The 23239-nt window shown below is 54.6% G+C and overlaps 1 protein-coding gene across 1 annotated transcript in view; it reads right to left on the reverse strand.

Annotated features, from left to right (window-relative positions):
- The window catches only part of LOC114080875 (transmembrane protein 132B), a 322273-nt gene that overhangs the window by 173009 nt on the left and 126025 nt on the right, over positions 1 to 23239 (reverse strand). The window contains exon 3 of the mRNA XM_071612063.1: positions 646 to 789. Coding sequence (XP_071468164.1) covers positions 646 to 789 — 144 coding nt within the window. The remainder of the gene's footprint in view (positions 1 to 645; positions 790 to 23239) is intronic.

Genomic DNA, 23239 nt, shown 5'->3' on the forward strand with positions numbered 1-23239 from the left:
TTAACCTGAAAAACCACCGGAGACCCGTGCTCCTCACACAGGAGGGGGCAGGGGCCATGACAGCAGGGAAGGGGTCCTGCCACCCACCAGGGGTCCCGATGCAAGACCATCAGCGAGGACCTCTCTGCTGCCCAGGTGAGCGCAGCCCGCCTACCTGAGGCTGGCGCCCCAGCTGGAGAAGAGAGGCTGCTGGCCGGCAGCGCCAGTGACCAGCTTAAGACCAAAGCCATGCGCCAGTGCACGGTGTGTCATCGGCAAAATGACTCTCTTTAGGCAGTCAGGAACAATGGCCCAACGCTGGAGCCGCCTCGGGCTGCTCATAGATGCCCACTTTCCTCTGGCCCTGACATCAGTGCTGCTTTCCCACGACATCTCTGACCCCTGGTCACAGATAACAACAATGTGACCTCAGACTAACACCACACTCCGCACTGTGACAATGCGAACTCGGTGGCTCTGGGGACCATCCACCTCATTAGGCTTTTGAGCATGAAAAGCAAGAGGACCAAGCTCGGCCCGAGCGCCCATCAGAAGCCCGCTGCTGGACTGGAGGAGCTACATCTGTCTGGACACCATATCCCGCCCTGGGTTCCCCACGGTCCCCAGCCCCGCCACGGCGCTGGGCCTCGGGCCTCTGGCACTCACCTGCCCTGGGTGTCCGGGTGGCCCACGCAGGCCAGGGTGGCCGTCGTCTGGGTGCTGCCGTGGTCCACCTCCTCCTGCACCGCCCACTGGTCCTCGTTGCTGATTCTCACGGCCGTGATCTTCACACCAGCTGCCGCCTTAATTCTGTGAGGTGGGAACGACACGTATGAGAAACCATCCCGCTGACTCCGCAGGCCACCACGCCCAGGCCCGTCGCAGGACAGTGTGGGCAGTACTGTCCTCTGCCCAGGAGACAGGAGGAGCACTGTGAGTGGCTCTCCTTGGAAAACGAAGTGTCCTTCCTGCCACCAGGATTGACGGGGTGTGACAGGCACATGGGGGAGGTGGATGGACTCTGCCCCTCACCTGTAGGTGGGGAGGAGTTGCCGTGGGCTGGGGAAGGCCAGGCGCTGCCCTGTCAGGGACCCAGGAGGCCACTGCACTGAGCACACCATGATGGGAAATGGCCAGCGCTGGACTCTCGGGCGCTGAGCAAACTCCATGCTCAGCAGGAGGATGGGCAGGTCTGCCTGGCACCCCAGGTGTGTGCTCAGTCCACCAGCAAGAACCCAGGCCCAGGGGCTGAGGAAAGGGGAGAGTCCACAGCCTGGGCTGTCTTTCCCACGTCCCCACCCCTGACTGACCCTCGTGGCACTGCTGATGGGACCTGCTCCTGTGTAGCAGTGGGGACTCCAAGAGCAGCCCTGGGAGCCGCCTGGATGCATGGACAGGTCTGGAGAGCCGTCAGGATGCAGGCACACCAACTGGGCATGGAGGCCAGCGGTGCCTGGCCATGCGGCTGACCCCTGCTTCCCAGAGACCTGAGACCCCAGGGGAATGCCCAGCGAGGCTCTCCCAGGCTTTCCCATGATCACACAAAAGGAATGCCAAAGGCAGAGACAGCCCATGTGCAGGAGTCAGAGGAGTGCCAGCAAAGACGGGCACAGGGAGGCCACGCCCAGCACTGCTGGGACCTGGAGAGCCAAGATCCCTCAAGATTAATCATCAGACCTCTCACCATCTAAGGTGCTGCTGGTTACAGTAAGATGAGCAAAAGTGAAAAGACAACAGACAGGGATGGGAGGAATTACCTACAGATCATCTGTCTGATAAGGTCTACTATCCAGAATATGCAAAGAGCTCTTTCAAATCAACAACAAAAAGACAAATCACACAATTACAAAATAGGCAAAGGTCTTAACTAGACAGTTCTCCAAAGAAGACATACAAATGGCCAACACATGCACGACACAGTGCTCAGCCTCGTTAGTCACTGGGAAATGCAAATCAAGACCACAGTGAGGCACCACTCCATGCTCACTCACTGGCTAAAATACGACAGAAAAGAGTCGGCAGGGACATGGAAAAATCGGGTCCTCGCGTGCTGCTGGTGGGGATGTAAAGGGCGCAGCTGCTCTGGAAATGGTTTGCCAATTTCTCGAAAGGTTAACCTAGCATCACTCTGGGACCCACATATGCTTTCCCTCGTGTGGAAACTAGAAAGCAAAAAGGAGAAAAAGTCTAGGAGGGTCTCATGAAAATAGATGAGACACGGGAAGAGGAGGGGACAGGGGGGCGGGGAGGGCAAGGGCAGGCGCTGGGGAAGGAGTTGACCAAATGATGTTTGCGTTCTTACGGACACCTGGCAAGAGAGCCCCTAATACGTCTAACAACAACTTTTTTAAAAAATGGCTGCAGGCCCCAGCAATCCAACTCCTAGGCTGATGCTCCAACGAATGGAAAACAGGAACTCAGAAAAATACTCAGACATGCGCACAACAGCACGGGGGATTTTCTTGTTTGGGTTTTTTGTTTCATTTTGTTGTGTTTTGGTACCAATGATTGAACCCAAGGGGCACTTAACCCCTGAGCCACATCCCCAGCCTTTTTAAATTTTTATTTAGAGACAGGGGTTGCTGAGTTGCTTAGGCTGGCTTTGAACTTGCCATCCTCCTCCTTCTCCTCCCGAGCCACTGGGATTACAGGTGTGCGCCACTGTGCCTAGCTGGTACTGTTTATAATGTGCACGGGTGGCAAGAACTCCAATGCCCGTCGACTGTTGAGTGGGAACCTAAACATGGTGTATTCGTGACCTTGGAGTATTACTGAGCCATAATAAGGGCTGGAGGAAGAGGCGTGCTACAATGATGCCCCTCGAAAACACTATCCCGAGTGTGGGAATGTGAGCACATTGGATGGTTTCACTCATAACAGAGCATCCAGAAGGTGAATCGTAGAGACAGAATGCAGATCGGTGGTTTCCGGGGCTGGGAACAGCGGGGGAGTGGGGAGGGACTGCATAGCTGGTGGGTACCAAATTTCTTTTGGGGTGATGTGCTAAGGGCCACTGAATTGTTGGATTTGATATTGTTAATTTTATGTTATATGAATTCTATCTCAATTTTTAAAAAAGAAAAAAGTGTGGGGTGGGAGGCAGGTAAATGACGCATCATGATTCCCTGTGGCTGAAACTTTTAAATATTTTTAAAAGGATTTGTCAAAATCATAACCCCTGTGAGGCCCAAGCAAGGAACCCTCTGGTGGCAGGATTTGAGGCATTGAGCGATGGGACATGGGGTGGCACGAAGTCCTTGCTGTTGCCTGCCCCGGGAGCCCTGGCAGTGGGCCTGGGGACTCAGGCTGCCTCTCTCACTAACACAAAAGAAAATGTGGCTGCCCTCCCTCCTGCTGTCCCCTTCCTGCTGCCCCCCTCCTACCGCCCCTCTCCCGCTGCCCACCCTGCTGTCCTCCCTCCCACTGCCCACCCTCTTGCCGCCCCCCCTCCCTCCTACAGGTCTGTCCCCAGACTCCCAGCTGCTTGCCTGCCAGCTCTTGCTCCTGGCATTTCCTGAGAAGCCTTGGCCAGGACAGGTGGCACCCTCTGGAGACCCCACGAGGCCTGCCCTGACCCCGCCGTCCCTCCTGCTGGATCCTGCTGACTAAATGCACTGCGTTTCCAGAGCCTGCTTTCTTGCCGTCAGGACGTTCCAGGAACTAATTCATGCGAACCATGAACAGAGGTGTCCTGCTCTGTCCCTGCTGTCAGCCTTCAGGTGAAGGAGCAGGTGAAGAGAGTGTCCCAGAGCCCTGTGTGCAGAGGCCAGTGTACGCTGGCTACTCCCACAGCTCGAGGGGCTCTCGCCCATGCACACAGGAGCCCCCAGAGCCCTTCTATATCTTCAGGATTGTAATGTCGTCCCCAGTGTCCACAGGGATGAACCAGCCCTCCCACCCCCAGCAGAGTGACCAGCGGCAGGTCACAGAGCTGGTCCGTCCAAGACCAGGACTAGAGGCAGGGTCCCCTCGCTCCACACCTGCCCCCTGCCTTCCGCTCTGCCCCACCAGCTCTTTTCTCACAAGGCACCACGCACCACTCAGACCACGGGTGCCGAGCATGGCTGGCCACCCAGGGGCCAGGCCCAGGTCCACCAGCAGCTCAGTCTGTATGGAAAGAGGCCCCAGCCTCTGGCTGTCCAGCTCCCTGGCTGAGCCCAGCTGCCCACCTCCCCTTGGTCTCAGGGGCGTGGACACAACGTGTGCCGGCTGCCGAGCCTCCTTCTCCTCTGAGCCATATTCCTCTCTTCTGTTCTGACCCGAGGACAAGGCACGGGTCCCAGTCACCATCTCTGAACTCATTGTGGGGCCCGAGGCTCAGCATTAACGCTCTGCTCAGTCATCCCAAAAAGGTTCTGGTGTCCCCAGGGTAGAGGGGTGGCAGACGGAACAGTGGCCATCAACCCACAGAGGTCAGCACTTTTAGTGTTTTGGAAACTAGCACAACCACACTGATGCCCCTGGCCGCGCACCTGAGTGAAACTCCTGAACTTGAGGAAGACAGGCAAAGGCCCAGGGGGCCCCAGGGCTGTGCTGGGGTGGGCTCCTGCCCTCCCACCACGACGCCATGTGCCAACTGGGCGTCCCCGCTGTGCTGACCTCCAGGGGTCCTCGAATTACTGAAACAAAAGAGCCGTGGGCATCAGAGCCAGGGTAGTCTTGAGTGCTCTAAGCTTCCTGGTGGGTGAGTCCAGTGGTCACTGTGTGCATGGGAAGGGCCGCGGGGAAGCCTGTGACCCGGACTCGGACAGCCTCAAGGCTGCAAAGCACCTTGTCCCACTGGCTGTTCGCCTGGTCCCCTGACACTTCAGAACCGCCTGAGATCAGGAGCGGTGCGCAAAGCCCAAGAATGAGGAGGCCACAGCTCAGGGTGGCCTTCTGAAGATGGTGGGGGCCACAGGCAAAGACCATGGCCACACTTTCCCAGGACCCGTTTAACAATAGGAAAAGGACTTCGTAATCAACGCCAAGACGCCTCTGGGCCCTGCTGCAGGCCACGCCGCCCGAGGCCGCTCAGAGACCCATGGGACCCTCGTCCTGCCCAGTGGCAGGCATGTTCCACGTGAGGAGCCCTGCTGAGGTGTCACTGGACAGGCCCTTGTGTGGGTGGCCAAGGAGGGAAACCGTCCCCTCCAGCCCGCGGAGGTAAAGATGGCTCATATCTGGGAGCAGGTGCCACCATCTGAACTGGCAGCCGACAGGCAGGAGAGGGAGATCAGGGTGTCCACCAGCTCCTGGCCCCATGGCCCCCAGGGAAAGCACTCAGAATCCAAAGGCAAAGGCTCCACGACCCACCCAGGCCGCACCTGGACTCTAGGGGTCTGTGCAGCTGCAGGACCGAGACACATGGGGACCGTGGGCTGCAGCGGCTCTGCACAGACCGCCTCAGGCCTGGCCTGCTCCACACTAGCCCCGTCCAGCACGGCGCCCAGGCCTCATTATCGGCTCCTAGATGAGAAGCCTGGGGAGCCAACCACCAGATAAGAGGTCATCCACTGCAGAGCAGGCCAGAGCCCAGACACGGGCCGTGGGAGGCCAAGCATGGCTGGCCACCCAGGGGCCAGGCCCAGGTCCACCAGCAGCTCAGGCTGTACGGAAAGTGCTGAGAGGCCCATGCACGGGGTCTGCGGGGCTCCCAAGCCCACGTCCACCAGCAGCCAGATGTGGCTTTATCAGAGGTGGGTCCTCCACCCGTCGCTCCTCAAGGATCTCAAGATGAGGCCCCCCTTCTAGAGTGGACGCTGAATCCTGGGAGTAGTGTCCTCACAAAAGAGGACAAGACCCAGAGACGCGAGAAAACAGGGCAGAGGCGGGAGCCCAGGCCAAGAGCACGGTCCCCACTGCTCTGAGCCACCCCCTTCAGGGCCGTTGTGTGGAGCCCAGGGACACTTGTGCAGGGCTGTGTCATGAGGTCCTACGAGGGTGGAGTGGGATGATGTGAGGAAGAGGGCAGGTGTGGGGCAGGTAGAGAGCAGGCGCTGGGCAGGTGCAGGACAGGTACAGGGCAGGTGTGGGGTAGGTACAGGGCAGGTGTGGGGCAGGTGTAGGACAGGTAGAGGGCAGATGTAGGGCAGGTGTGGGGCAGATCCAGCCGCATGTTATCATACATATGATGCACAGAGGAGGGGTCAGGAATATCCGGGGGACAACAGCCACCTGTAAGTACAACAACCTGGCAGATGAGGAGGAATAAATGGTACTAAGTTTGCTGCGCAGGTTAAGGAGCCCTGAGCACTCTGTCCGCCTGCCCCAGGACAGCAGGACCACCCAGGATGAAGGGGGCTGTGGGGCCAGAGAGGAACGAGAGGCACTGGGAGCAGGCTGAGGTTCGGCCAGCTCCCAGTGAGACCTGGGCAGTGTCCCTGAGCTGCTGGGACTCGGCGGCCATGTACGTGAACAGTGGGTGGTGACACTCACCCTCCGCGCCATGGTGGACATTACATGAGCCACACACACGGCCCGCACAGAGCATCAGAAACTGATCCTTGTTAATTACTGTTGCTTACCAACATTAACCACCAGCTACTCCCCAGAGAGGACAAACTCGGCACTCAAGTCCCATCCAGGGAGGTCCCTGGGAACCTCTCTAGGACCCCCGTCAGCACCCAACCACCTCCCCTGAGGTCCCTGGGAACTGCTCTAGGACCCCGTCAGCACCCAACCACTTCTCCACCAGATATGATTTTCTGGTTCCACTCCTGTTTCTTGGCAGAAAATTCCTCCCATGCCCCAAAGCAGGGCAAATGCCTCCCTGTGCCATGGCAAATCTGCTTCTTTTGTTTTTGTTTTTAATATTTAGTTTTTAGCTGTAGTTGGACACAACACCTTTGTTTTATTTATGTATTTTTATGTGGTGCTGAGGATCAGACTCAAGGCCTCACACAGGCTAGGCGAGCGCTCTACCACTGAGCCCCAGCCCCAGCCCCAAATCTGTTGCTTTCTTAAGGAACTTCTATTCTAGGGAATATCAAATTCTGAACCCTTTGGACCCAAAGGGGGTTGTAATTGTACACACACACACACACACACACAGCCATTTTCAGTGCAGCTCACCACTGTGGTTTAATTGATGCCCCCGTTTCCTGCTGGCAGCTGATCCTATTCAGGTCATACATGTGGCTTCTCATGGTCACAGTGTGGCTGCCACAGCTCCAGATCTTCTACCCACATCCACAAAGAAAAAAAGCATGACTTTCTCCCCACAACTAAAATTCTAGAACCAAAATTTCATGGGCTGAACTAGATTGAGTATGCAATGACCATTCCTGCACTAAGGGTGAAGTTGATCCCATCTTAATCATCCACAGTTAGCAAAGAGCAGCTCCTGAGAGAAGATTCAAGTTAGAACAGAACTGAGTGCCAGGTATAAAATACAAGCCTGATGCTAACTATTGAGATTCTGCCTCTCTCTTGAACACAAGTTATACAATTGTTCCTAACCACAGTCCTCAGTCCAAATCTTCCCTCACTTTAGGTTATATTTGTTTGGAGCAATTTAAGCCCAGAAAAATGCATGTCTTAAATATCCACCAACTTTGTTTTAGAGATATATATATATCTTTAGGCTTGGTTATATTCTTAGCGTATATTATTTTAAAACTACAATATCTAGAACTATGTAGGAGAGATTGATTATAATGAGTGGGAGGGATCTGAGGACTGACCCAGGGAAACCATGTGACCAGAAGGTGTCAGTAGCCCACAGGAGCTTCCCTGAGCCACACTGCAACAGGTTTGCATGCTGGGGACATCCTCCAGAGCACAAGACAGTCCCAAGGACAGGGCATGGGGTGAGGGGGCAGGGGAGAGGAACAGCAGGCAAGGGCTCGCAGGTTCAGATGCCGTCACTCAGGATGGGACGCCACGGGGCCAGGGGGCTCGAGGGCAGCTGCAGCCTGGGCCTTTGACAGCCACGGGGTTCATTTCTTTCTGTGACCAACTCCCCAAACTTGGGTGCAGTTTTACAGGCCCTGAAAGCATTTCCTCTAAAATCATGAGCAAGATGAAGATGTCCACTCTCATCACTTCTGTTCAATATAATGAATTCAGCAAAGTATCAGGATACAAGATCAACACCCATAAATCAGTAGCCTTCCCAGACTCCAACACTGATTCAGCCAAGAAAGAAACCAGGAAAACCATCCCATTCACGATAACCTCCAAAAAATAAAATAAAATACTTGCGAACTAATCTAACCAAGAAGGTGAAAGATCTCTACAATTAAAATCATACAACACCGAAGAAAGAAACTGAAGAAGACCTTAGAAGATGGCAAAGACCTGCCATGTCCTTGTAGTGGCAGAATTAATAGGGTCAAGATGGGCATACTACCAGGACAGCAGTGTACACATTCAAGGCAATCCCCACCAGAATGCCAATTATGTCTTTTCACAGAACTTAACCAAAGAGCCATAAAATTAACTTGGAAGAATAAGAGACACAGAATAGTCTGATACCAAGCAAGAAGAGTGATTCAGGAGGGTTCACAGTGATGTAGATGGTCTAAACCACACCACAGAGCCGTAGTAACAGAAGCAGCATGGTGCTGCATGAAAACAGACCAACAGAATAGACCAGAAGACACAGAGACACACCCGCATACTTACAGCCATTGATACTTGACAAAGCTTCCAAAAATACATGTTGGAGAAAGGAAAGTCTTTCTAACAAATGGTGCTGGGCAAACTGGATGTGCATAAGTAGAAGACTACAACTAGACCCCTGTCCTCACCCTGCACAAAAGTCAAGTCCACATGGACCAAAACCTTGGGAATTAGAACAGAAACCTTGCGACTTCTGGAAGGAAATAGGGCCAACGCTCCATCACACAGGTGCAGCACCAGCTTCCTCAACATAACCCTACATCCCAAGAAATAAAACAAGAATGAATAACAAACTTAAAAGCTTCTGCACAACAAATGACGTGGTTGAGAGTGAAGAGAGCCCCTCGGGGATGGAGAAGACCCTGGCCAGCTGCTCCTGTGAGGGGGATTCACATCCAGAACATGGAAAGGACTCAGAAAGCTTACTATCAAAAAACACATCTCCCCATCAATAAGTGGGCAGAAGAACTCAACAGACACTTCCCCAAAGAAGAAACACAGATGGCAACAAATACATGACAAAATGCTCACCATCCCTGGCAATCAGGGCAACGCAAACCACGACGGCGCCAAGATGTCACCTCCCTCAGGTCTGAATGGCAATTATCAAAAACACAAAAATCCATCATGTCGGATTAGGCCCCAGCTTCCTTACTAAGATTCCCAGAGGACAAGAGATAAAATTGAGAATCCATAAATGTTTTGGATTCAAACTGAAAAGCTTCTTCTTAGCAAAAGAAACCATCAGTGAGGTGAAGAGAGAGCCCACAGAATGGGAGCAAATCTTTACCACACACACACATCAGACAGAGCTCTAGTCTCTAGGGTATATAAAAAACCTTAACACCAACAAAACAAATAACCCAGTCAATAAGTGGGTCAAGGAGCTGAACAGACACTTCTCAGAAGAGGATATACAGTCAATCAACAAATATATGAAAAAATGCTCATCATCTCTAGCAGTTAGGGAAATGCAAATCAAAACTACTCTAATATCATCTCACTCCAGTCAGAATGGCAGCTATCAGGAACACAAACAACAATAAGTGTTGGCGAGGATATGGGGAAAAGGCATACTCGTACATTGCTGGTGCGACTGCAAACTGATGCAGCCAATATGGAAAGCAGTATGGAGATCCCTTGGAAAACTGGGAATGGAACCACCATTTGACCCAGCTATCCCTCTCCTTGGTTTACACCCAAAGGACTTAAAAACAGCATACTACAGGGACACAGTCACGTCAGTATTCATAGCAGCACAATTCACAATAGCTAAACTGGGAAGCCAACCTAGATGCCCTTCAGTAGATGAATGAATAAAGGAAATGTGGTATATACACACAATGGAATATTACTCAGCAATAAAAGAGAATAAAATCATGGCATTTGCAGGTAAATGGATGGAGTTGGAGAAGATCGTGCCAAGTGAAGTCAGCCCAGTCTCAGTGAATCAAAGGTCGAATGTTCTCTCTCACGTGTGGAAACTAGAGTGAAATGAAGGGAAGAGGGAGGGAGGCTCCAGGGAGGTCAGTGGAGCAGAAAGAGACGAGAGGGAGGGGGGAGGGGCAAGGGCGGGAGGGAGAAGGCGTTTGAGAACAATGCTGTGGGCACATGTAAGTTCACCACAGGGAATCTCACCCTATGTGTAAGTAGACAGAGACAATCGATATGAATAAGTAGATGAGGAAGATCTACAGAGTGGAGAAAGGAGAGTAGGGAGGCAGAGGGAAGGGAGAGGGGGACCATGGGCTGAAATCAAACCCCATGCATCTTGATCTCGTCGGAATGAATGCAATACTAGGAGTAGCTACAACGCTCTCGTAGAAAGTTCCTCGCTAACAACCCCATCCTCCATCAGTGCCCTCTGCTACGTGTGTCCTGGCATTGTTAAAGCCAGAGATACAAACTCCCAAGTTGGGTGCACACAAAGAAAGGAACTCATGGCTTCCATTGTAATAAAAAAAAAAATCCTTTACCACCATTTTCAAGAGTCTTTTTTTTAAAAGTGAAGGAAGGAAGGAAGGAAGGAGGATGGAAGGAATGAGGGAGGGAGGAAGAAGCATGTCCTCACTTAGCCATGGCCCTTGGACGACAGCAGCATCTATCCCACCCCCCACTCTGACATCTCCGCCATCTTGGTTGCCCAGGCTGGGCCAACAGGCAGCTGAAAACAACGCACGTGCAGTGCGTCTCTATCGCAAAGTGAAACTGCCTCTCTTGTGATCCTGGAGGATGGGCACATGCCAGCAGAGTGCTTGGCAAGGAGAGTGCAGCAAGGGTCTACAGTTACCCATCAAGAGACAGTCATTGACAGTTAAGTGGAGAGGAGAAGACCAAGGACACGGTGTTTCACTGCCAGGTACGGTGGAGCCCTGGGGCCTGGGCAAGCCCTGGAATATTCCTGCTGAATTGACCCTTATGCTCCTATTGGCAATGTCAAATGTGAAGTGAGAAATCCAACATTATGCAACGATATAAAATTGAAGAAAAGTCACAGATTATCAGCACGCCCTACATTCTCTCTTCTGCATATTAGAAAGTGGGAATTACTAAACCTGAGTTTTCTTTAACATGAGATCAAGTAAACTTATTATCATAATCTAAATTTCATTTCTCAAGGAAGAAAATATCCCAATCAAGTTTTTTCTCATTTTTAAATTTTTCCTAGTACCTGTGAAATCTTGGTTCCCATTTTGGCTGGCAAAATATTCTCACAGTAAAGGAAAACTCCCCATAATACCCTCATCTCTTTGAATGGCGATGCTCATGGAAATGCACATTTTATGTGTGAAAAACGCTGATGTTCTCTCTCAGAGGAGAAAAGGACTCTCCCTTCCCCAAATAGCACCACCCTTCCTGCCTCTGGGCCTCTGCACACGCTGTTCCTCTGCCTGCGTTCCTCTCCCGTGGGTGCCTGTGGGCTCACTCCCTGGTCTCCTTTAGGTCTGGGCAGGTATGACCTCGTGGGTCAGCCCACAGGACATGTGAAGTCATAACACCACGGTTGTCCCGAGTCCCCTAGGGGTACTATCCTGGGTCATTTCCCAGCACCCTAAATGCAGTCAAAACCACTGGGTGCTGTGTGGAGTCCTGCTGCCTGCCCGGCTCAGGCTGAGTCTGACTGGCTGACATTGGCCGGAGGTGACCCGGGGGTTCTAGCCAGGAAGAGGTCCCCTGTGCCCCTGTTCCTGTGTGTGAGGTAGGAGATGGGACGGGTAGGGCCAGGCCCCCTGCCCCAGCTAACGTCTCCCTCTGAGGGGAACGGGCCATCTGTGGTGAAGGGGGGAAGTCAGACTACCACCCTGAAGTCAGACCCTGCAGGGGACGTCCCCATCTTGGGCGTGAATGGCCCAAAGCACTGACCCGCAGCTGGCCCTGTGGTCTGTGCCCCTCTGGGCCTTCTCTGGGGGCAAAGAAACCCATGGTATTCAGGAAGTCTCATCAAGCTTAGCTGTCGACCAGGTGCCCATGACCCAGATCTGCTGGGGGAGGAGGGGCCCGCACAGCCCAGCATGGAGGGGCTCACTGTGTACCTGGGCCTTGAGCCGCGTCTCGGCCTCTCTGGGCCACAGTGTGGACTTGCCCTTCATCAGCCTGAGCTTCGCCCGCCGACCCCGCATCTCACTCCGTCCTTTGTTTGGGACTCTAAGAACCTGGACCCAGTACCCCTGGGGACTCCTGCCCAGCAACATGTACACAGCCCACCTTCTGACCCAGATTCAGGGACCCCCTAGTCTTGCTGCCCCCAGGACGATGCTCCGCCAGGAAGCCCCCCATGATTCCCCCGGGCAATCCTGGGCCTCGGCCTCTCTCCTTTAGCCTCAGGAACTCCAGGGGCTGCCCTCACACACCAGGGCCAGGCACCAGTGACCACCACCTCCAGTGAGCCCCCAGGCCTCCCGTCTCCTGTCCTCCATCCTTTCTACCCCAGGCCGTGGCTTTACTGTCTCCCTAGCACTTCCCGCCCCAGCGCCCACATACTGGGCTCCCACTGTTTCCTGCACTGGGTGTTAGCACCAGGGAGCGGGCTGTGTGTGTATGTGTCTGTGTGTGTGTGTGCCGGTCTATGTGTCTGTGTGTGTGTCACTGTGTGTCTGTGTATGTGCCTGTGTGCATGCCTGTGTGTACCTGTCTGTGTGTCTGTGTGTCTGTATGTGCCTAGCTATGTGTCTGTGTGTGTGTCTCTGTGTGTGTCTCTGTGTGTCTGTGTGTGTGCCTGTGTGTGTGCCTGTGTGAGTGTCTGTCTGTGTGTGTGCCTGCCTGCCTGCGTGTGTGTGTGTGTGTATGGGTGTGTTTGTTCCCCCATGTGTTTTCATGCTGCCGAGAGCCGTGCCTGGGGAACTGGAGGAGCTCACTAAATACTGGCAGAAGGCAGGGTCTCCATCTGAGTGCCACTTGTCCCCAGATGCTCCGTGCACATGAGACCTCAAAGCTGAAGATGCGCAGTGAGAGACATCCCAACCTTGCAGGGAGGGAGGGAGTGACGTCCTGGGACCCCGTGAACCAGGGTCCTCAGACTCGGAAGCACACAAGATCCCCAGTGCCTGGGATGCTTCAGGGGTCCACGCCCACCCTCCAGAGCTGAGCCTGGGCAGGTCCAGGGGACACACTGCCATGGGCTGCAGGCGGCCCTCGCAAAGGTCCCCAAGTAGCCCTGTCCAGGGAGCACATGGCATGGGAGGAAGGCGAGATCACCTCATAACCCCCGAGCTGAGCCCAGCCTTGGGAGCGGCGCCTCTGCTCCGGTTAAGAGGCACGTCCAGATGCTCTCCTCTGGCCATCCGCTCTGCGTGACCAGTAAGCAGAGCCCCCTGCACCCCATGAGGCACCCGGAGGCTGGCAAGGCGGGCCCTGGCAGGAGTGCCTCTCCCAACGGGACTTACACTTGAAAGATGCTCGGGCAGAGGAACGGCCCGGGAGCAGGCAGGGAGCTCCTCCGCACCTTGCCGGAGCTCCTGGCACAGTGGGTCTCCACCCGCAGGCGCCTGCCCGGGGGGCCGACAACCTTGAGGATGTGAATTTTTGGCCTCTGAGTTGGAGAGGGACCAGGAGGAGCAGCAGATCACAGGTGCCGAGAAAACGCATCTGCCGAGGGAGGAGCTGGAGAGCAGGGTGCGCAGCGCAGGAGGGGGCCGCAGGCAGGCGAGGAGCCCCGCAGACCCGGCTCCCAGGAGGGCTGCCCGCTCTGGCCTCACTGCTCAGCTCCACCGTCCATCTGAGAAAGTCAAATGTGACGTGTGCAGCTCGGGACAACTCGGGAGCAGACCACGTGGTCTAAGCTAAGGTCTGTTGGCCAAGTCCCTGCTACGTACCAGGAGGTGATCGCCCACTGTGCCCCGGGGAAATGGCCATCCCCAGAGGCACCAGAGATCTCAGTGAAGTTTGGACCACACGCCTGGCTCGAGGTCGGGTCTCCAGCCTGAAGCTGTGGAAGTCACCTACCCTGGCCCTCCGTCACCTCCTCTGTAAAATGGGGGCATTGGCAGCACTGCCTCTCGGTTCACTGCAAGGACCAGGATCATGTGTGCAAAGAGCTTAGTGCAGACTCTGCAGGCAACCTGCACCACACAGGCTCATGGTGAGAGGTGACGAGGTCCAGGTGATGCCCCCTCAGAAGCCAGCCCCGCCCATCTGCCACACTCCAGAGTCATCTTCAGTGCCACTGTGCCTCAGGGACACAGACCTGGAGAGACACTGTCATGAGCCATCTACAGCTCCTGCTCTGCGCCTTTCCATTCAGAGGGCCCAGGAGACCACTGCCACCTGCCCACACCCAGCAACTCGGCACCTGGGCTTCCCGGTGGGGGCACCCTGTGCATTCCAGCAGCTCAGGCTGATCCGGCTTTACTCCAGCTTCTGGGGTTGACATGTGTGGCCAACACACAGTATCTTTCTGGAGAGGGACTGGTCTAAGAAGGACCTGTGCAACCACCCAAGCCAATCGGATTTCCTATCTCCTGGCCACTGTTGATTGACTCACACAGAGACAGGTGACCAGGACTTGTTAGGGATTGTTGAGCCCAGCTGTCCTTCTATAAAGCACTAAGTGCTCCAAGTGTCCAGCACTTGCCTGAGACTGAAGCCAAAGAGGAACGTAGAGGCAACAGATGGGCAGAGATCACTTTCTGGCCATATCTCTAGGCACCTGGATCCAGCCAGACCTGAGGTTATCCTTGAGCTTCTCAGTTATATGTGCCAGGAAATTCCCTTAAGCCCACATTGGGTTGGGTTTCTTCTATTTGCAATTGAAAGTTCACTGGCAAAAACAGTTAGGCTCTGACATTTCCACCACTCAGAGGAACAGACAAAATCCTCCTGATGTCCAGAGAAGACACACACACAAATTTATCCCCTGTAATTCAAGGTAAAAAGAGCAGATGGTGAGAGGATATTTACTCTTCCAACCATCCCTGTGAATACAGAGAGCAAATATTAAGTAAAGGGGATCCATGGAAACAGCAGAGAGTCTCTCCTGTCACCTCCTTCACGCCAGGAATAAATATTAACAAACAAAGCTAAGATGGGAAAATTCAATTTATAGCTGCAAAGCAATCTGACCTTTTATAGAATTAAACTCATTTCTGCCAACCTGCTATTTGTCGAATGCGTGGTGACATAAACTTTCAAATGCCCAAGAAAGAACCATTTCATTGTGATGCTTTAAAGCAGTGCATGAGCCACGGTGGAAGTGTTGTCCCCTCTTCTTCTCCCACTCAGACATACTTGGGCCTTGCCCTGATGACCTGGGCACTCCTGTCCTTGAAGAGCTGTCAGACACCTGGGTACTCATAGCCACCACGACACCTTCACAGCTCCCCTGCATCTGTATTAAGATGGTCCCCAGAACTGCACAGAACTTTCTTCTAAGTCCCAAATTCACAGGCAGAGGAACACCAACATTGCCTCTTAGAAGGTCCAAGGAAAATCAAACTTAGCCCAAGCCCCCCAAAATTTTGATTCCAAGGAAAATCAAACTCGAGACCAACCCCCCAAAACAAAAACAGAACACACCCTTCTCCTGGACCCTTAAGAAAGGTCCACCTACCACCATGTGGCCCATGCCAGACACCTGGAGATTTGAGGAGCTGCTCACATCAAGCCCCAGCACCCCAGGATGTTTCTGTACCCATGCTCCCTGCCACTGTCCTCCCACGCGTGACCCCAGAAGTGCTCAGGTCCCCAGCCACACACCACGCAGCCTCAGGGTGGTCTGCTCGAGCCCAAGCTGTCCTGCCACACTCACATCCCACAGGGGCCTCCTGCAGCTGCGTGGCCTGCGCTGTGCCCGGCTGGCAGAAGAGCCCAAAGCCAGTGCCCAGGGAGGCGGGCACAGAGGCAGCCTGGTCAACACGCCTACTCGGGCTCATCCCTGAGAACTCAGCTCTGCCGGAGCCTGTCATTGGTTGTCCCTCTCCCTGTCACTACCCCCTGCCCTGCTTGGGGTGCCCCTGGCCCATCTTACGCTAAAGTCCCCACTGAGCTCTCTTCAGAGTGCGCCAGCTGCTGCCTGCCCCTGCCAGGCCACTCGGCCCTCTGAAACTCTCCACTCACACCCGGGGCCCTGGTAGTCTGGACCTTTCCTACCCATCCTTCTCTTCTCAAGGTGACGGCCCCTCCTCCAGAAAGCCTTCCCAGGCACAAAACCAGGCTGGCCGCTGCCCCTGCGCACCTGCTTTCCTTCCAGCACCCACACTCCATCCACCATGAGTGTTCGATTAGCATTGTCCCTCCCGCACTGCCTCGTCTTGCTGGTTGTCACACACCCGCCACTTGGTACCATGCGCTGCAGACACTTGGCGCTCAGTACGCACTTGTCAAATTAAACAAACAACTTCCGTGGACACCTGTGACCGACACGCTGGGCTTTATCCTGCTCAGGGGAGGCCTGGCAAACTGCTGTCCAAGGCAAACTGCTCGGGTCTCCCAGCTCTGGGACGAGGGCCCACCTGCAGCCCGTGGCTCCCCAGCTGCGAAGGGTAGACACGCCTTCATGGAAGTCCTGTTGGAGCCAATGTTGCAAATCTGTGCACAGAGGCAGGCCAGGGAGTGGGGTGGAGGTCCTCTTCAGGGCCCAGGACCACGCTGACCTGCCCTCCCTTCTGCTCTCAGCGACAGCACTGAGGGAGGCTCAGGGCCGCCATCTCGAAGGCCTCCCAGGTCCTCACTACTGCCTCACCTGCTCCTCATGGACACAGTGACCACAAAGATGATCCACACGCACACAAGCCCAGGTAGGCGCAGAACCTGGCTGGGCTAGGACCCTGGGAAGGAGGACCCGGGAGGAGCCAGCCCCGGCCACACGGCCGCTCACCCTCTTGGAAGGGACATCGGGTTGTGGTCCCAACCCTCTCCCTGTGACAGTTCCTGAGAAGGCAGCTTAGAGAAGGGCCAAGAGCACAGGGTCCCCAGGCCCTGACGTTCGGGTTCAGAGCCTCGCTTTGCCCCGTTGGACCTGAACCTGAAGCTAGTTATCCAGTCTCTCTGGCCCCTGTGTCCCTGTCCACAAGGTGAAGGCGAGCATGCCAGCGTGGGTGGCATCCTGGGCACTGAACGGCACATGTACACAGCCCAAGCCCAGCGCTGCCTTGACCGTGGCAAATGCCTAGGTGGCCCTCCTTCTGCTGCAGGTGGATCTGCCTGTCCCCAAAGGCCTGAGTGGTAGAGCCTGGGAGCGAGGGACTCCTGGGGGGCGTTGGTGCTCTTAGTCCAGCATCAGGGCTGCCCTCGAGGGGACAGCAGGGCCCAGCCCTTTCCTCTTCCTCCTGTGAGCTCCCAGTCATAGGGTCAACAGCTTTGATCCCTCTCCAGCCGTCACCACGATGTGCCACCAAGGGCCCAAAGCAACGTCCAGCGTCTACCCTCGCCTACCCTCGCTGTGGCCCCCTCTGGACTCTTGCTCCACTAAACATCAACAAGAACTGTAGCACCTGTTGGGCTCAAAACACCAAAAAACACCAGTGACTTCCCCACACCTCCCCTGGTAGAGACGAGTTTCCTGAGAATCGGAGCCATGTCCTTCCCGGGCCTCTGTCAGTGCAAGGCAAAGCCTGGGAAATGGGAGACATTCCACCATTTGTGACATGAAGAAATCGTGGATCTCCCCCAAATGGTGAGCACAGGAACCAGTGTTGAGACGCTGGCATCCTGGGCACCCTCGCTGAGGTCAGTTCATCATCGCCTATCCCATTACAGAGTACAAGAAAGTCACAGTAACAGAGCCTGGGAAACCGCGGCCCGGCAGTCACACAATGACCAACCAGACGTCACCAGCACCTGTCCTCAGGTGGCCCGTCGATGGTCAGGAAGTCCGAGGTGCACCATCACCTCCAGCACTGGGTCCCCGTGGTGCTCCGGCTTCCAGCTTTGGCGTGACGTGAATGAAATGGCCAATTCAGTGCGTCCCCTCCACGTCCTGGGCCCAGCTCGTCCCCCCAACGCCCGGGCTCGGCGCGTCCCCTCCACTTGGGCATCAGACTCTTGAGAGGCCAGGTACAGTGTTTACCCCATCAGATGTTGTTGGGAAAAAATTGGAGAAGTTTTAAAAGACAAAAAAAAAAAAACCAAAACTATTAAGCTTTCAGCCTATCTCATTCTAAAATGCTGGCAAGTCGTTCGATTTTTAAAATACCAAATATTATTTAATTTAAATGAAATAAGCAGGCACAGGAGACACATCCTACCTGAGCTCACTTGCATGGGGAATCTTAAAAAGCTGAACGCACCGGAGCAGAGGTTGGAATGAGGGGTCGGGGGCGGGGCGGGGCGGGGGGGGGGCGGTGCTGGGCAAGAGCAGCGAGGTCCACCTAGATGGCAGGTGAGCCTCGGTGACCACGGCACGGAAAGGCAACCCTAATGAATAATAACGCATGGCGTGCTGCAGAATTGCAGGTTTTTCATATTTTCACCACACAAAAAAATCAATTTAAAGTGTTTGAAAATATGCGAGTTGATGGATTTGTTTATCATCCTGATCTAATCATTCCACATTGTAAACACACATCCGAATATCCCGAGCAGCCCCCGGCATATCCAATCATTAACTGTCAATTAAATTTTTTTTAAAATAAAAAATAATTTAAAACGAAAAAAATCAAAATATCTTTTAGCTGGGAGAGAGCAGTGCTTTCAGTGTGCACGACTGAAAGGGTCCATGAGGATCTCTCAGGGCGTAAGATGAGGATCTAATGTTCAATATCAGGCAAAAGAGACAGAGCAGGAGGTCACTTGTCTTTTTCAACCCTCTGATTGGCCCAGGTGCAGAAGTGCCAGTCTGTGTTAATGGCTTTAACCTTCACTGACACTCGCAGTCCCTGCCTTTCGACAGATAGAACTACCGAGCTTCAGAATCAAGGTACTGGGAGCCGCTGGCAGCTCGAATGTGCTCGGCCCTGGGTTTTGTGTACATTTGTTATTACAGCTGCTTTTGTGCATTTTTGCAAGTGGTACTGGCTTTCCATTGTGGAAGAGGACCGGGCCACACTGTGCAGATCCTCCTTAGTCAACCACAGGCTCAGCAGACTTTCAATGGAGCAGCAGCCTCCGCACTGTGTGCTTTTAGAAGAAATGAAGGTGAGGGACGGGAGGGAGGGAGGAAGGGTCAGCCCCCTCCGGGGTCAGGAGTAACCAGGATGAGCCTAGGCGGTAGCTACCCGCTAATCTTTATTTATTCACATTTGCAGTGCTGGGGAAGGAAGCTAAGCCCTGCCCAGGCTAGACAGCGCTCTCCCGCTGACCCACACCCCGTGCCCTCCACGTTACTGCGATGTGCAAGGGAAAAGAATAAAGCCAGACAATCAGGAGTCGGCCTTCCTCCTGAGGGAGTGGGATAACATTTTCTTTTAAGATAGATTAATTCCTTAAAGATGTGTGTCCATTAAAATGAACATGGTGATGGAAAGCAGCTGGGGGAGGGGTGCAGGGAGAAGCGGGTGGCCCAGAGGGGCTGTGCTCTGGGAAACGCCTGTCACTGCTTCACAGCTGGCCTCACACACTACTGCACCCTGCCCCGCACCCCAGGCGGCTCTGAGCTACAAGTCGGGGCGATTCTCTCATCACCCTCTCAGGTCAGCTAACAGGAGAGCGGCTTGGAACTGCAGAGAAGTCCAGTCCAGGTTGGGTTTGTCCAAAGGCTCAGATGATGAGAGAGGAAACCACATCTGGAGGGAATCACACTGCTGAAAAAACTCAGTGGATCCTCAGTCGTCAAAAACAAACCCACAGCCCCTGCCTTCACATCCGCGTCCCCTCTGCCTCCACCACCAGCCATTCACAGAGCGGCCAGGAAAGGGAAGCCTCAGACCAAGAGCATTTTCAGGCAGAGAGAAGGCAGAGAGTAGATGGTTTAGAAGCACAATGGCCACAGCGCTCCCAGAGCTAGACGGGGCTGCTACTCTTCAGTGAGTGGTTCAACCCCAAAACACATTTTTAAAACATGGCTGAGCTAAGTTTAACACAATCCCTGGCACCGGGTGCAGAGGCTTTGAAACTCTTGTGAGGACTCCTGCATCTGGTCGCATCTCCATTGATTTAATGGTTCTGTCATCAAGAAATGGAGACTCAGAGGTAAAGTGGCCTGAGCCAAGTCCCCAAGAGACAGGGCAGAACTCAGACTCCAAGTCCAGGTCTGCTCTCTTCCCACATCCCACGTCCCACGTCACCACTCGTGCCAGGAGGCTTTCCATCTTTGCAACCAAAACACCTCACAGGAACAACCTGGAGGAGGGGAGGTTTGTTTTGGCTCGTGGTTCCAGAGGATTCTGTCCGTGGTCAGCCAGCCCCAAGGCAGGAACGTCCTGGTGGAAGGGCCTGGCCTCGGAAGGCTGAGAGCTCGAGGAAGCTGGGAGAGCAGGGCACCAGGGAGGAGGGAAGCCCTCAGGGAACATCCAGGGACCTGCTTCCTCCCACTAGGTCCACCTGCCACGAATCCACTGAGAAGGCCCAAGCCCTTGTGATCTGGCCACTCCCGACGGCCCAGCTCTGGACCTTGCTGCCCTGGGTCTTGCTGGACAGTGCTTCCAACTCAGGAGCACGTGAAGGGACATTCCCAGTCCAAGCCACAGCCACTCACTCAGGAGTCACCTTCATGTGCTTTTTCATATAAAATGTTTTGTTACGTGTTTTAATTGACACATAATCACTGTACCTATTTATAGGGACAGTGTGATATTTTAATTCATGTTTGAAATATGTAATGACCAAGTCAGGGTCATGAGCAGATCTGTCACCCCAGATCTATTCATTCAAAATGATCACTGGTGTCCTGAGACTCTCTTGGAATGAAGAAGAGAAACCTGGAGGATCTCAACTAGAAAGAGAGAGACGCTAACTTAGGAGGAAGAGGAGCCAAGTCCTGCATTCTGTGTGTTAGTCTAAAATTACTGAGAGCACAGTGCAGATTGTTTACGTTTGACGTAAAATCACGTGATGACAACCTATACAACCAAACGCTGGAGAGAGGATCGCCTTGAAGCCCTTTGCTTGCAGCAGCAGAAACCTCTCCTGGGCAACAGGAAAAAGAGGTTCATAGCGGGGATGGGAGCGACTCATAGAACAGACAGAGAAAGATGGAGACTCCAACCCAGAGATGGGCCAAGACCCAGGCAGGAAGTGGGCAGGACCTCCGCAGAGACCACCTGATCAGAATCAGCAGACCCCTCTCCCAAGCCTCCACGTAGGCTGGTGCCAAACGCCCCGTGAGCCTGGGGAATAGAACTGCACTTCCTGCTGGCACCCAGGGGGCGTTGCCTCAGCACCTGGCCATCGCCTGCAGACCACCAGGAGGAGGTGCCACCTCCATGCCCAGTTGAGCCTGTCGGACTTACTCATGTGAGCAGACATGCACACATATGTTCACACGTACACACACAAGATGCATATGCACACACCGTGGCAGACCCGGGAAGCAGCTCTCCCCCCCCCCCGAGCCCTCTGGCTTCAGCACTGCCGTGGTGGACAGTTCCACACGCCATCCCCAATGGCTGTCCCCAAAGCATGCTGCCTTCTCTACTTTCTCCAAGTCACCTCCCCCAGGGCAGCCCTGAGCCAGCTGGGATGCCATGCTCAGCGTGAAGGCGCCCATCCGCAGCTCTGTGCTCTCCAACGCAGCTTCTCTCCTTCCCAAGTTGAAAAGGAACCCTCACTAGAAACAGGAGCAAGACACGAGTTCAAGTGTCTGCCTCTAACATGGCGTCAGAATCCATAAAGCTCCCAGTCCCACACCCTCCCCCTGTCCCGGAAGCACCTGGAGCCAGCAGCATTTGCCTCGCATGGTGGACACTGGCCTGGCATTCAAATGCACCTTCAACCTCACTTCACCAAGGGCTCTGGTCACTGTCAAAGCCACCCTCTGAATTAAAGGGCTGAGGCACCATGAGGCTTCCAGCTGCTGCTGTAACAAAGGGCCACAAACTGAGTGGCTTTTGGAACATCAACTCCAAGGTCACAAACGCAAGATGGGCCACACTGTGGTGTAAGTGGGGCCATCTCCCCCCGAGCGGGTGGGGGGGGGGTACTCCACTTCCTCACGTTTCCAGAACCCGGAGGCCACCCACAATCCTGGGCTTGTGGCCCCTCCCTACCTTCAGAGCCAGCAACATAGTGTCTGACTCTCTCCTTGACTTTGCACCTGCACCTACTTCTGGTTACAGATCCTGTGGCTCCACTGGACCCTCCTGGGTGACCCAGCAGGGACTGTCCTGTGCTAATCTGGGGACACACTTTGGGACAGCAGCCTTTGCAAGTCCATCATCGCTCCCATTTTATATCAGGGCACAGCACACAGAAGGGTCTGGAACTCAGGAATTCTGGAGCTGGACCACCTGCCCTCGCTCTCTGTTCTCGAGGCCACCCGCCCAACACCCCTCACCGCCATCACAATCCAACTTCTGGGCGGCTTCCTCCATGACCTCCCTGCTCCCTGACCTGCAGGGTAGACCTCCTCCTGCCTCGGCCAGCTCTGGGCTCACTCCATTGGCACTAACCCCAGGCAGCTCACCACTAGCCTGCGGTACACGAGCCCCCAGGACAGTGACCCACATGTCCCCCACACACTTGAGCCGCTGCTCCAGCCTTAGAGGCCCACAGGGGAAGGTCCCAGCACGAGGGTTCAAGGCGCTTGGAAAACACAGATGGCACTCAGCAAGTCTCACTCCGTGGCCTGGAGGTGACCAAGGGATCTGCATGTCCCCAAGAAATTCTACCGACACTGTCCCCAGAGTATCTGGGGAAACAACAGGGGGCTGAGGACACGGAAAGCCCCTGTCACTCATGTTGCCAGAGCAGCGTCTGTGTCACCTGGGGCTCGCCTTCCACCCATTCGATCCTTGCAGTTCACACACAGGTGCACCTACAGGTGTGCATCCAGCTCCATGGAGGCTGTGACAGAGGAGTCCCGGGGACCCTGCATGGGCCACTCAGCAGCCCGTTTGATGGCAGATGCCCCTCAGCTGGTAGATGGGGAAGAGGGGCTGGGGACAAGCTCGTGCCCTTTGACCCCTCCCCCAGCCTGAGCCCCCCACAGGTGACTCCCTCTGCACTCAACACGAACGCCCTGGGAGGTGAGGAAGAGTGGGGAGGATGAGGACAGGAGGAGTGTGAACACCAGAAACCAGATGGCCGGTTGCTGGCACGAACGGCTCTGAGGCAGCCAGCACCACTC

Source organism: Marmota flaviventris, chromosome 1 (genome assembly GCF_047511675.1).
Source record: "Marmota flaviventris isolate mMarFla1 chromosome 1, mMarFla1.hap1, whole genome shotgun sequence".
NCBI classification, from domain to species: Eukaryota; Metazoa; Chordata; class Mammalia; order Rodentia; family Sciuridae; genus Marmota; species Marmota flaviventris.